The 14,692-nt window shown below is 40.2% G+C and overlaps 1 protein-coding gene across 4 annotated transcripts in view; it reads left to right on the top strand.

Annotated features, from left to right (window-relative positions):
- Positions 1–14,692, top strand: part of LOC136699708 (ribonuclease inhibitor-like) — a 101,201-nt gene that overhangs the window by 69,093 nt on the left and 17,416 nt on the right. For all 4 annotated transcript variants that reach the window (XM_066674633.1, XM_066674635.1, XM_066674634.1 and 1 more), the window contains 11 exons: positions 136–498; positions 714–803; positions 1,749–1,914; positions 5,085–5,258; positions 5,409–5,582; positions 5,687–5,860; positions 5,995–6,168; positions 6,284–6,457; positions 8,834–9,007; positions 9,492–9,653; positions 13,544–13,590. In XM_066674633.1, the coding sequence (XP_066530730.1) occupies positions 136–498; positions 714–803; positions 1,749–1,914; positions 5,085–5,258; positions 5,409–5,582; positions 5,687–5,860; positions 5,995–6,168; positions 6,284–6,457; positions 8,834–9,007; positions 9,492–9,653; positions 13,544–13,590 (1,872 nt within the window). The remainder of the gene's footprint in view (positions 1–135; positions 499–713; positions 804–1,748; positions 1,915–5,084; positions 5,259–5,408; positions 5,583–5,686; positions 5,861–5,994; positions 6,169–6,283; positions 6,458–8,833; positions 9,008–9,491; positions 9,654–13,543; positions 13,591–14,692) is intronic.

Raw genomic sequence — 14,692 nt, 5'->3', positions numbered from 1 at the left:
ATCTGTTTATTTTATATTATTAAACCTTGGTCTAATGGTGAATAGAAGGCCTTTGATTGGTGTGTTAAAAGCTAGAAAACAACAAAATATAATATGTTTTATAACATATTGTACTTGTTTTTTGTTTTTTTTCAGAGCAGTTTAAAGTAGTTGGACCACGTGCTCCTCTTGTGGTTGAAGTTGATAAAGACCTGGTTCTGCCCTGTTCTCTCCAACCCCTCATCAGTGCTGTGGATAAGACAGTGGAGTGGATCAGATTAGATCTGCCTCAAGCCAACAGACTGGTGCATCTGTATGAAGATCTTAGAGACAGGAATGAGCAGCAGTTGGAGTCGTACAGAGGGAGGACAGCTCTGTTTATAGAAGAGCTGTGGAAAGGGAACACATCACTGAAACTCTCTTCAGTTCGATCTTCTGATGAAGGACTGTACAAGTGTTTTGTTGAGGACCCATCAACATCCTCATATGATGGCATCAGTCTGTATGTAGAAGTTAAGGGTAAGAACAATCACTATCAGTTTAATATTATTCATGGATTAATTAATCATCAGCTTTGTCATTTTTTGTCAGAAAGATGTTTTTTCTGGATGCTGTAATCATTAAATCCATATTTTTAAATTAAATACATAATTTTAGAGATGATTGACCTATTCTCAAACTATCACTCAAACTGTGTTTATCCTGCTGTAAAAGTTACATGGTCTGTGTTTCAGAAAATCCTTTTGCTGCCTGGAAGATTGTCATCATCTGCTTTTCACTTTTCTTCATTGCATTAGTGGTGTTTACAGTGTGGAACATAAAAGGTAACATTTTAATGAATAATGTTTAAATATAAACATTGTATGAATTATAGTTTCCATATTTGGATCCACCTGTGGATGAATAGAAGATATACTGATGTGTAATTTCAGGATTCTGAGAGACAGCATCAAATAATGTCCTAGAATGTATTTCATTAGCGTTACACACACTGTGAAAGCCTAAACATGTTCAGATTAATCATAAGTACAACCCAGCAGTATCTTTGGATTATAGAAACATACAGTAGGAGAAACATCTATTCAATACATCAACATTTTTATTACACATTTTTGTAGCTAATTCCATAAAATCTAAACAAGACATTGATATCAGTTCAATACAATGACACATTGTCACGACCGGGTGGACTGACTGAGGTGGACACAAATGCAATAAGACAGCAGACTTTATTGTAACAATATACAGGGTGGGCCATTTATATGGATACACCTTAATAAAATGGGAATGGTTGGTGATATTAACTTCCTGTTTGTGGCACATAGTATATGAGAGGTGGGGGAATTTTCAAGATGGGTGGTGACCATGGTGGCCATTTTGAAGTCTCTGAAGTTTCTGACCACTTATAAAATGTGTTCAAAGTGCTGCCCCTTTTGTTGGATTGTCCATGCAACCCTCTTCTCCCACTCAGAAATCTCCACAACACTGACTTTACAGGAGAAGGAAACAAGCTTTTTAACTCTCAGATTTCTATTGGTCATTCATCATGAGATTTACACACAGTGTGAGGGACAGCTGCTGTGTTCAAATGATGTAGTAAACTAAACATCCAAAAAGATACAGTACATGGTTTTTATTAAACAGCAACAGTATAAAAATATAAGTAACCCACAAGCACTGGACACTTTAAATGTCTTTTAAGAAAAACAGTGGATTGTTCAGAAAGTTACAGTCACTTAGTGTCTCCCCCTGTCTCTCTCTAACTCCAGACAGACGCTATAAAAAGCAGCTGTCTCCTGCAGAGTGCTCAGTCGTAGCCTACCTCCGTCTCCATTCAGAGAAAGTGAGGAAGGAGCTGAACCTGAAGAAATACAGCACATCAGAAGAGGGTTATCAGAGACTCATCCCAGCGATCTCTAACTGCAGAACAGCTCAGTGAGTGTCACCTACATGTCATTCACTAATGGAGGTACAGACCAGCAATGGAATATTAGGCTACATTCACATTACAAGGATGAAGTGACTGAAATCTGATCTTTTCAGGGCTGTGTGAACATATCGAATCAATTTTGTCAAATCAGATTTGAGTCACTTTCATATGTGGTCCTAGATCAGACACGTATCTGATTCATTTTCATGTGACATGAATGTGAATGGTCAGGTTGAATTTTTCTCCCTGTATACATGTGCCTAGGGCTCATTAGTGTAATGTGAATGTAGAATATTGGTGATATATGAGTCTGAGGAAGGAGGAGGTGGTCAGTGATTCTGTGAAAGGTAAAAGTAGGTGTAGAGATAATTTGAGATAAAAGATGGCCAACATTGAATGGCCAAGCATGTTACTGTAGGTGAGACAAGGCCAGGATCTTGTACAGGGCACACAGGGTCAGGGGCTGAATTAGGGCAACACCAGGAGAGCAGCAGGAACAGGGCGTCTTGAAGCATGAGAGAGATAGGAGAAAGAAAACCAGACAAGGGGGAAAATAAAGGGGTTTATAGGTTAATGGTAAAGCAGGGGCAAAGTTGTCCTGCAAAGAAAGCTTCCACGGGTCAGGCGAGAGAGAGAGAGAGAGAGAGAGAGAGAAAAGCAGTCTGGTTGGTGGTTACCAGAACGCTAACTAAAAATGCTGTAGCTATGGTGATATGACAGGGTTAATACAGAACAGTGATAATATGAAAACCAGCTCGATCACCAATAGAGAAGGAGTAACCTGAAAGTGAATGATTAACCAAAAGCTTGTTTGAAAAGGTAGGTTTTTAATCTAGATTTAAAGATTGAGAGTGTGTCTGAGCCCCGAACAGTAACCGGAAGGCTATTCCAGAGTTGAGGAGCTTTGTGAGAAAAGGCTCTTCCTCCTGCTGTGTTTTTCTTAAAGCAAGGAACAAAGAGTAGATGGGCATCCTGTGAACAAAGTGTACGTGACGGGCGATAAGGTATGAGAAGTTCAGTAAGATACTGCGGGCCTAAACCATTTAGAGATTTATAAGCTAAGAGGAGTATTTTATAGTCAATGTGAAATTTTACAGGTAGCCAGTGTAGGGACGAGAGAACTGGGGTGATATTTTCGAATTTTCTAGCTCTAGTGAGCACCCTGGCTGCTGCATTTTGAACTAACTGAAGCTTGTGTAACGCTTTGCACGAGCTCCCTGCCAGGAGCGCATTAGAGTAGTCTAGACGTGAAGTTATAAAAGCATGCACTAGTTTCTCTGCATCTTTTAAGGATTTTGGCAATATTGCGTAGGTGGAAGAAGGCGGTTTTGACTGTATTGGATATGTGGGTATCAAATGTGAGAGTCGAATCAAAGGCTACCCCTAAGTTTTTAATGATGGTATTGTGTTTTACTGTTGAATTATCAAGATTAATAGCAGCATTTCTGAGTGAATGTATCTGACGTATCTGTACCTAGTAACAACACTTCAGTTTTATCAGAATTTAACATGAGAAAATTTTGCATCATCCAGTCTTTAATTTCAGTTAGACATTCTGTTATTTTACGTAGACAAGCAACATCATTAGGTTTGGCTGATATCTACAGTTGTGTGTCATCAGCATAACAGTGGAATTGAATACCATGCTTACGGATTAGTCTACCCATTGGCAGCATGTAGAGTGTGAACAATACAGGGCCAAGCACTGATCCTTGTGAAACACCATATTTAACTAAAGTATGATTAGAGGATTTATTATTCAGATAAACAAATTCATAATGGTCAGAAAAATAGGATCTTTTTATAACCAGATCCTTTTATTCCTACCAGATATTCCTTCCTTCATCACTGTCAGCTAAACCTGTATGATCTGTAAAGACGTTACAATTCTCGCTACAGAGATCTATCTGTTAATAAAATATAATTAATAAATCCACATTCATTAAGTAACTGTCTGACCACATCCGAAACAAAAAGAAATTAACAAACAACGGCCCTTTAGCTACTGGAAGTTGCTCTGAATAACAAGCTGTATTACGAAGATGACTATTTGCTGAGTGAAAATTCTTTAGACTTTTTTAAAAATGTGTTATTTATTATTGAATTATTTAGTTCATATATTTTAATTACTATTTAATTACTTTTAGTTAAAGTTCAGCCATGTCAGATGCTTTACACACACCTTACATGTTTTCAGGAGCAGGTTTAAATGTTGTTCTTACCTACAAATATTTTGAGAGTACAAGCGCACTATTGAATCCTGACATTTACGAAAAGTGATTTACAAAGAATTTCCATTTAGTTCTGCTCACGTTTCATGAATTAGGCCCATTGTGATCTTTGCATTCTCCTTCTCTAATGAGGGGGATATTCATGCCTGAACATATTAAAAATATTACAAAATATTTTTTATCAACTGAGGGGACATTTACCCAAATCCCGCAGTTTGGGGGGTAAAAGCACAACTTGTGTTCTCAGCTTTATAGCTTATGAATGCCTGAGGGCATCTGTGTGCCCTGCATACCATTAGAAAATCATTTATTTTGTCTGAAAGAGGCACTGAAAAAAAATGAATAGCAAAATCCTATATAAGTAGAGTTCAAGGGGTTAAACTTTTATTCAAACAGGTTAGTCCCATTGAGATCACTGATCTCCTTTACAAGTGAGACCTGGCTAAAAATGGCACCAACACACAGTTACAACAAATAATCCACACAAAAATTTATTCAGACAGATACATCTTATGTAAATCATCGATACAACGACAATCTGGACTCAATAGACTTCACCATAGCCTTAAAGCTGTTCAATGGTACAATGTTCTACAACAGCCTGTGGCATGGGTCTACATTTAAACACACACACTGTGGGCAAAACCATAACACTAATAACATTTCTGTAATATCACCTTGTTGTTCTATTTTCCAGTTGTAGTGTAAAAAAATAAACTATACACAGAACTTTTAAAACCAGAAAACTAAAGTAAACCTAATGTTTCTATTTGTACATGCTGCAGCTGAGAAGACTTGTTCTGTTCATGTCTATCTGTGGGTTTACAGCATGGTGTAAGAAGCTGTAAGAGTAGAACTCAGAGGAAGAGAGTAAACTGAACCTGGATCAGTAACTCTGTACTGTCTGTGTCAGCTCTAATCACTGTGTTTGCTCTCTGTTGTAGATTTGCTGGCTGTAATCTCTCTCAACAGTCCATCACTACTTTAACTGCAGCTCTACAATCAGAAAACTGCTCTCTGAGAGAACTGGACCTCAGTAACAATGACCTGCAGGATTCAGGAGTGGAGAAGATCTCTGAAGGACTGAAGAGTCCACACTGTAAACTGGAGACTCTCAGGTCAGTGTTAAATATTAACTTAATGTAATTCTGGAAAATACATCAACACAATGTACAATATATATTTCTAATTTTGTGTCTGTAATTAAATTAAACCATTGTCCACTGAGGGGTTTTTAAGATCTGTTGTATTTATACTTTCGTTTGCAGACTTATTATGAATCAACTTTCTAATGTGTCCTGTGAAACACTGAGCTTAGTTCTACAATCAGAAAACTGCTCTCTGAGAGAACTGGACCTTAGTAACAATTACCTGGAGGATGTAGGAATGGAAAAGATCTCTGTAGGACTGAAGAGTCCACACTGTAAACTGGAGACTCTCAAGTCAGTGTTAAAGCTTATTTTGTGGAATTATAGCAACATAGAAATATAAATATGCTGTCTTCCACTGAGGGGTTTGTAAGTTGTATTTATTCTTAATTTTTCAGATTTGCAGTGTGTAAAATACATAATTCGTCCTGTGAAACACTGAGCTCAGCTCTACAGTCAGAAAACTGCTCTCTGAGAGAACTGGACCTCAGTAAAAATGACCTGCAGGATTCAGGAGTGGAGAAGATCTCTGCTGCACTGAAGAATCCACACTGTAAACTGGAGACTCTCAGGTCAGTCTTAATATTAACTATAACTTTATACCAACACAATGTACAATATAGATTTCTAATTTTATGCACAAAATTAAACTAAACCATTTTCCACTGATGGGAAAGATTTGCTGTATCTATTCTTCCATTGGCAGACTTACTATGAATCAGCTTTCTAATGCATCCTGTGATACACTGAGCTCAGCTCTACAATCAGAAAACTGCTCTCTGAGAGAACTGGACCTCAGTAACAATAACCTGCAGGATTTAGGAGTGGAGAAGATCTCTGAAGGACTGAAGAGTCCACACTGTAAACTGGAGACTCTCAGGTCAGTGATAAAGTTTATTTTGTGGAATGATGGACATTAAAAACTGTACAGAAATATAAATAAACCATTTTTCATTGTAGGGTTTTAATCTGTTGTATTTATTCTCCCTTTGCAGACTTGCTGTGTGTAAAATACCTAATACATCCTGTGAAACACTGAGCTCAGCTCTACAATCAAAAAACTGCTCTCTGAGAGAACTGGACCTCAGTAACAATGACCTGCAGGATTCAGGAGTGGAGAAGATCTCTGCTGCACTGAAGAGTCCACACTGTAAACTGGAGACTCTCAGGTATTTATTATGAATTTAGTATTGAGTGTAAAAACAGAAGTTATATATTTCTATATAAACTCTATAAAATCACTGACTAAATCCAGTTTGAATTGGACACCTGTCTCTGCTGTGTTTCTGTCTCTAAAGGGTGACTGTGTCTCTTTCTGTAAATAATATCTCACACTAATCATTAATAATGTACCAGTCTGGTCCTCTGCTATAAACACTCCACTTTTGTTCAACAGTTAAAGGAAATATCTATGAGTGTGGGGAAATGCTGTTCTCTCTGGTTTGGTTATATGAGAAGCTCCACATTTTTAAAGGTGGAACAATGTGTTTGAGGAGAAAAAAAATATATGTATGTGATTAAAATGTAACTTGTCTGTAAGTTTAATTCACTGTTTGACTTTGGAAAATTCACCTAAGGGATGACGTGCGCTAACTGGGTCACGTGGTGTTGGTGGCAGTAATGGTTTGTAATATCACCTGTTCACTTGTTAGATGAGAGGAAGTGAGTGGGTGATGGGGGAAGCCTACTTTTTGCTGACCGTCCAAAAACGCTGTAGCCTTGGCCGATGTGAACATTTTCTTTGCCTGTGAACTGCTTGAATTGGATTTTATACCGTTGTCGATTGTGGATGTCTGTGGACCGATTCATTGATTCTTTTAATGTTTGAATGTTGAAGATTTGATATAAAATAAAGCAACATCAACTGAAGCTTGGACTGGTGTTTGAACAGCAGAACGCGTCGGGCATTAGTTTCCCCTATTCAGCTTCTCGGCGACTCTGAAGTCTATTGAAGTCACCAAACATTTAGATTTATATCACTTTCACTCTGTGTTAATTTTCATGCAGTTTCATGCTCTCCTGAATTTAGAGTTAGTTCCATCTGCAGAAAAAATAAGTCGTTGTGTAGTTGGTGTGTCAGTATTTTAGTGCTATATCTGTATGTAGGAGTAAATTGCTGTAGCTGGTATGTGTCAGTTTTTGGTGCTGTAACTGTATGTAGGAGTAGATGGCTATAGCTTGTGTCTGTCAGTATTTCAGTGCTGTAACAGTATGTAGGAGCAAATGGCTATAACTGGTGTGTGTCAGTATTTTGGTGCTGTATCTATATGTTGGAGTAAACGGCTGTAGCTGGTGTCTGTCATTTTTTTGAAGCTGTAACTGTATGTAGGAGTAGATGGCTATAGCTGGTGTCTGTCAGTATTTCAGTACTGTAACTGTATGTAGGAGTAAATGGCTGTAGCTGGGGTGTGTCAGTATTTCAGTGTGTAACTGTATGCAGGAGTAAACAGCTGCAGCTGGTGTGTGTCAGTATTTCGGTGCTGTATCTCTATTGGGAGTAAATGGCTGTAGCTGGTGTGTGTCAGTATTTCGGTGCTGTAACTGTATGTAGGAGTAAACGGCTGCAGCTGGGGTGTGTCAGTATTTCAGTGCTGTAACTGTATGTAGGAGTAAATGGTTGTAGCTGGTGTGTGTCAGTATTTCTGTAGTGTAACTGTATGTAGGAGTAAATGGCTGTAGCTGGTGTCTGTCAGTATTTCAGTGCTGTAACTGTATGTAAGAGTAAATTGCTGTAGCTGGTGTGTGTCAGTATTTCGGTGCTGTAACTGTATGTAGGAGTAAATGGCTGTAGCTGGTGTGTGTCAGTATTTCGGTGCTGTAACTGTATGGAGGAGTAAACGGCTGTAGCTGGTGTGTATCAGTATTTCAGTGCTGTAACTGTATGTAGAATAAACGGTTGTAGCTGGTGTGTGTCAGTATTTCTGTACTGTAACGGTATGTAGGATGAACAGCCATCATGATGGTGCTATTGAATGATTGTTAGTAAGAAATCTATTCTGATGAAGGTCATTTTGTTGCTCTTCTCCCTGTAACTCTGAATGTAAACAGGAACATTTGATAATCAAATATTGCCATATAACATTAAATATGAATACATACATTGAGTTACATGATTCACAGAGATTAATTTGTCCATAAAACCAATGAATTATACTGAATATGGTTTCAATAAAGTTTTATAAAGTTAATTATTACTTCAGACTTCATAGTAACTCATTTATCGTTAAGGTGGATTAAAAATCTCAGGCTCATTCCAGTCTAATACCAATGTGATCTGTATATTTAGGATTTAATTCTCAGTTCTGAAATATGATTCATAAGTATTTCCATGGAAATTTCTTGGTAACTGCACAGATCCTGAACATTGTGGGTTTATTATTATTTTTAAACCCAGAGTTTACAAATAAAGCTTGGAACCTAAACATTCTGCAGTTTAACATTATACACCACTGTTTTAGCCAGTGTTCATTACATTTAACAGACTGAACAGCCTCTTCTCTTATGTGAATCAGAATTATCTTCTAAAATATTTCCTCTGGTTTCAGACTGGCTTTATGTGATTTGAGGGAGAAGTCTTGTGAAAATCTGGGGTCCGCTCTCCAATCAGAAAACTGTTCTCTGAGAGAACTGGACCTCAGTAAAAATGACCTGCAGGATTCAGGGGTGAAGAAGCTCTCTGAAGGACTAAAGCATCGACAATGTAAACTAGAGAAACTCAGGTAAATATTTGTTCCTGAATGGAAAATGTTCAGCTGTTAAACTCAGTGCTTCTCTGAAATTCTGTTAATTTAAAAACAAAGATGTTTGTTTCCAGTGATCTGGGCTGTCTGTCAAATTGATGATGTTTTAACTTGTTAATGAACGTCTACACACCACTCATCTAGATACAGCTGTTTTCTTAAACTATTTTTTGTCATTTATAACAGACTCTATTTTATCCCTAGACCTTTGTCAGAATCATCATCAGAATCATGTCAGAATTTCTTTCTCCTGCATTTAAACTTTTCAGGAATTCAAACATATTTCTGACAATAAAAAATAGCATGTTGTCATTTTAGATGAATTTATATCAAATACATTTAAGTGAAACAAGCAGAAAGCACAAATGTTCCTTTTATTCTGGCAGTGTTTGGAAATAGCTGGCTTTTGTCTGTTTGTGAATCATTTACTTCAATTATCTCTCTGTTTTCCTGTTTTCTGCAGATTGTCTTGGTGTATGATTACTGAGAAAGGCTGTTCCTTTCTGGCTTCAGCACTGAAATCAAAGTTTGCCACTCTAAAAGAACTGGATCTGACATACAATCATCCAGGAGAGTCTGGAGAGAGACTGCTCTCTGATCCACACTGCAGAATACGAACACTCAGGTATGGAAAGAGAGATAGAAATAGTGAATTAGAGAGAAACTTTGATATGTTAAAAGTTATTGCTGAGAAAAAAGAATCAACAGTGAAACAGTAACACCACACCAGAGTGCCTGGGTAAACAGCTGTTGTACAAGAGCTCCCTAAAACCTGTGGTTATGTGCTGTAAAGTAATCTATGATATCGTTAAATCTGTGTATTATAAATCACCAAATTACCCGAGTATTGACAACTCAAGCCAAATCCAAAATTTGCAGTGCCCATGGAACAGCATCAGCTTGGATTAACCCCAGGCTTCATACAATGGCACAAACAAAATCCCAGGAGGGATGAAGGCCCTCAGAATATATTGTTCCACTTATGATAAAGTGTCCAGGATGATCAGACAGTGTCTGTATTAGACTAGGCTTGTAGGTGACAAAATATATCATTTACAAGTATTTCTTACGTACACTACATGTATTGTTCATGTCCACATCCGAGTGAAATTTACTGATGCTAAATCACAGCTTAGGAATTACTCTATTAAAGAAACTGGTAGGATATCACATGTAGTTCCAGCTGAAAAACATTATAGAACAACTGTTTAATGCAAAGGGAGGGGTTTAAAAATCCAAATACTCGTTAAATACATAAAAAAAATCCTTTACTTTTGCAGAAAATTGTTTCTCGCAGGTGGTCTTAGCTTAGCACAGCCCAACAGTGCATACTCACAAAGGTGTTGATGACAAAAAAAATATTTTCTGAGAGAGCATATTTCAGCAACTGCTGCTGGAGGAACAGAAAAATTGTAAAATAAACAAAATAAGATGGTTCTACACTGTTTAGAAGCACAGCTGGCCAACTAACAGGCATGTGTGGTTCAGCACATAGATGATTTTTCAGCGAACTGAGGCTCAAAATCACACACATTTAGAAATAAAGCCTTATGGCTGTGAACACAGAGTCGAGTGAAGGCTACTGGGCCCATGTTTGTTCCCCTCCCATTCTCAGAGTGTGATATTACCAGTCAGTGAGTTCTTAGAGCACCCCCTCCCTGTGGCTCTCTTAAATGCACATGAATGAGCATTATGGCCTCATACTTAAACAGAACAGAAATTTGGCACATCATTTTTAGGTCCCATCCACATTTTTAAATACAGCGGTATACCGTATCACCATTATAACAAGATATCTTCTATAAACGATCTTCCACCAGACAACCCACTTGTACTTTCCACTTCGGACATCAGTTGCATGCTGAGCAAAGTGAATGCACGAAAGGCAGCTGGCCCTGATGGTGTACCTGGCCGTGTGCTAAGAGCTTGTGCTGTGGAACTCATGGGTGTCTTCACTCACACCTTTAATGTTTCGCTTGCCCAGGCAGCTGTACCATCCATCTTTAAGTCTGCCACCATTGTGCCTGTGCCTAAGCACTGTGCTGCTTTAGACTTAAATGACTTTCGACCTGTTGCACTCACCCCAATAATTTCCAAGTGCTTTGAAAGACTAGTTCTTTCCCACTTGAAATCCTGCCTGCCTGCTACGCTGGACCCACACCAGTTTGCTTATCGTAGCAACAGATCCACCGAGGACGCTATCTCAACAGCACTACACACTGCACTAACCCACCTGGACTGTCAGAACTCATACGTGAGAATGCTGTTCATCGATTTTAGTTCTGCATTCAACACAGTGATTCCGTCTATGCTGATATCCAAACTCAACCATCTGGGCATCAGCACATCACTCTGCCACTGGATTTTAGACTTCCTGTCTAACAGACCCCAATCTGTTAGATTAGGCAGCCTTCACTCATCAACCATCACCTTGAACACTGGCGTTCCACAAGGTTGTGTTCTGAGCCCGATTCTGTACTCTCTCTTCACCCATGACTGTGTTCCTGCCTATGGTTCAAACACCGTAGTCAAATTTGCAGATGACACCACGGTGATAGGCTTGATTACAGATAATAATGAAACAGCCTACCGGGATGAAGTACAGCATCTGTCCTTGTGGTGCCATAACAATAACCTGGTACTAAACACGCTCAAAACAAAGGAGATCATCATGGACTTCAGACGGACTAGGAACCAAGCTCACACCCCCATTTACATCAACGGAACTGCAGTGGATCAGGTGTCCAATTTCAAGTTCCTTGGTCTCCACATTTCCAGTGATCTCACCTGGTGAGAGTCTGAAGAAAGCTCACTTGTCTCCCAGGATACTGGTGAACTTTTACCGCTGTACCATCGAGAACATACACAGCAAGCAGCGTGTCCCCCTCAGTGTGTAGTGTGTCCCCCTCACTGTGCAGCAGGTTTTGATCGCCTGACGATGGGTCTGTATGCATGAATTAGCATAACAGACATGTGATCTGAGTGTCCGAGGTGGGGGCGGGGCTCTGCCCTGTACGCGTCTGGAACGTTTATGTAAACAAGATCCAGCGTGTTCGCTCCTCTCGTAGCAAAGTTCACATACTGGTGGAATTTAGGGAACACTTTCTTGAGATTTGCATGATTAAAATCTCCAGCAACAATAAACAGTCCATCCGGGTGTGTGTTTTGGAAGTCACTTATGGCTTCGTATAATTCCCACAGCGCTTGTTTTGTGTTTGCATCGGGAGGGATATAGATTGCGATTATGTAAATAACGATGAATTCTCGCGGTAAATAAAAAGGTCTACATCTCACAGCCACAAACTCCACTAACGGTGAACAATAAGCAGAGACTAGCACAGAGTTCTTACACCATTCAGTGTTAATATAGACACATAAACCACCACTGCGAGTCTTACCACATAGTACTGGGTCTCTGTCGGCTCGAAATGCGGCTAGCCCATCTAGCTGAATGGCGGCGTTGGGAATACTGTCGCTGAGCCATGTCTCCGTAAAAACAAAAACACAGGCGTCTCTGTATTCTCGCCGTGTAGTTCGCTGAAGTTTGATATAGTCCAGTTTATTTTCCAGCGAGCAGACATTGGAGAGAAAGAGAGAAGGGATAGCCTGCCGGCTCGGGTTAGCTCTTAGCCTAGCATGGATCCCCCCTTGCTTGCCGCGCTTCTGTCTCCTCTCACACTGCTTGCATCGTCTCCTTCCCTGGCCGCCGGCATCAGGAAAGGTCGAGGCTTCAGGGCCTGGCCTCTGAAGCAAGCGGATGTTCCGCAGCGTCTCCTGGAGGTCATTGCTGATACTGTATATTTCCTGTTTGCGATATTGAAGCAGTGTCTGGCGGTGATATATACGTACTGCAGGTGTTCCTGTGTCCATATATTATTATATTATTCCGGATCGGCCGCTGCACGCATGTTGACACGCGCGCCGCCAGCTCCAACCCTTAGTGTGCAGTGTGCCCCCCCCACCCCTTCAGTGTGCAGTGTGCCCCCCCCCCCCCTTCAGTGTGCAGGGTGCACCCCTCAGTGTGCTGTTTGTCTCCCTCAGCATGCAGAGTGTTCCCTCAGTGTGCAGTGTGTCCCCCTCAGTGTGCAGTGTGTCCCCCAGGTCTCCATGGTCTCCCTCCGAGGGTGGTCCCACAATATTAGCCTGAGTGCTGTTAGCTAGAGAAATGCCCCTCTCACCTTCATGTCCCTGAGGGTCCAGAGACAAACACTCAGAGCTGGACTTAGTGGACACACATGACACGTCCAGCCTCTCTGTCTTCACTTCACACCCAGGAGGATCATTTTAATGTGTCCCTCTACTTTTCCATTCCAGCATCCCCTCTGAAAGCTCTTTGGGAATAAAGGGGACAGTAGGACGACCTTCTTCTTCCGTCTGGACAAAGACCAGCACAAACTCATCAGGACACCAGTCCATCACAGGACACGAATCTGTTTATTATTTATTACTTCTGTATCATCACACTCTGTCCTCTGTGTGTGTGTGTGTGTGTGTGTGTGTGTGTGTTCGTTTCAGGACAGAGAATTCAGGGGAGAAGTGGATTAAACCCAGTCAGAGAAAATGTAAGTCTCTCTCTCATTCTTTCCTCTGTCTTTTTCTCCCTGTTGAACTGTCTCTCTCTCTCTCTGATTTTTCTACCCCCCCCACCCACCCATGTGCCCCCCTCTGTGTGCAGTGTGTCCTCCCTCAGTGTGCAGTGTGTTCCCTCAATGTGCAGTGTCTCCCTCCCTTTTCCGTTCCAGCATCTTCTCTAAAAGTTGTTTGGGAATAAAGGTGACATTAGGACGTTGATCTCTCTTTCTCTCTCTCTGATTTTTTTCTGATGTTTCTGGCCGCCGTATTAACAGTTGTTAGCTGAACATTAACATGTCACTAACTGGAGAACTGCTCCCTCTGTCAGTATTAGTGAAGTTAGCAGGCTGTTGTAAGGAGGCGAGTTCCCTCGGTTGATATTATCTGCTAGTTTCAGAATTAGCATGCTGCTAGCTGGACGTGGCTCTCTGTGGATATTTGGGCGTCACATTGTCTTAGTGTTTAGATCGTTCTCTTATTGGCAGCCGCTAGCAGCAGTGTTAGCATGCAGCACAGAATGCAGAAAGTATTCTGCTCAGATCTGGGCCGAATCTACTGTAATATCAGGACCGGTTCACCATAATCTCTGGGTATAGTCGGGTCAGTATAACGGATCTGGGCTGGTGTTGAGATGGGCCACAACGGGCCAGTACCAGCATGATCCTGTTTCCAGATTCAGAGCAACATTGGGCCAGCACCAGGCCAGATCTCCATGGTTTTTGTGTTCCTTCGTTTCAAATATGTTCCAGATCCTCTTACCACTTTATTCCTCTGAATCAGCTCTGGATCAGATTCAGACAGACTCCAGCCAAGCTCCGCCTGTTTAACTTTTCTCAGCCTTGTGTGTAATGATTTAACTAGATTTTAAAGATCATTTCAGAGTGAAGCCGTAAAAAAATAAGAATTTAGCTTCTTACTTTACTTTTTTCTCTGAATGAAGTGAACACACTTTACCAAGTAATTTACTGAATATGAAATACTTTCACATCTAGGTTTGAAAATATGAACTTAATTTCCCAACAAGACCTTAACCTGAGAATGTAGTGTTTTATTTAATTAACTTAGAAAAATCATCAAAAATAAAAATGTAAT

Source organism: Hoplias malabaricus, chromosome 6 (assembly GCF_029633855.1).
Source record: "Hoplias malabaricus isolate fHopMal1 chromosome 6, fHopMal1.hap1, whole genome shotgun sequence".
In the NCBI taxonomy this organism is placed as follows: domain Eukaryota; kingdom Metazoa; phylum Chordata; class Actinopteri; order Characiformes; family Erythrinidae; genus Hoplias; species Hoplias malabaricus.
This window is presented reverse-complemented; position numbering and strand designations above follow the sequence as displayed.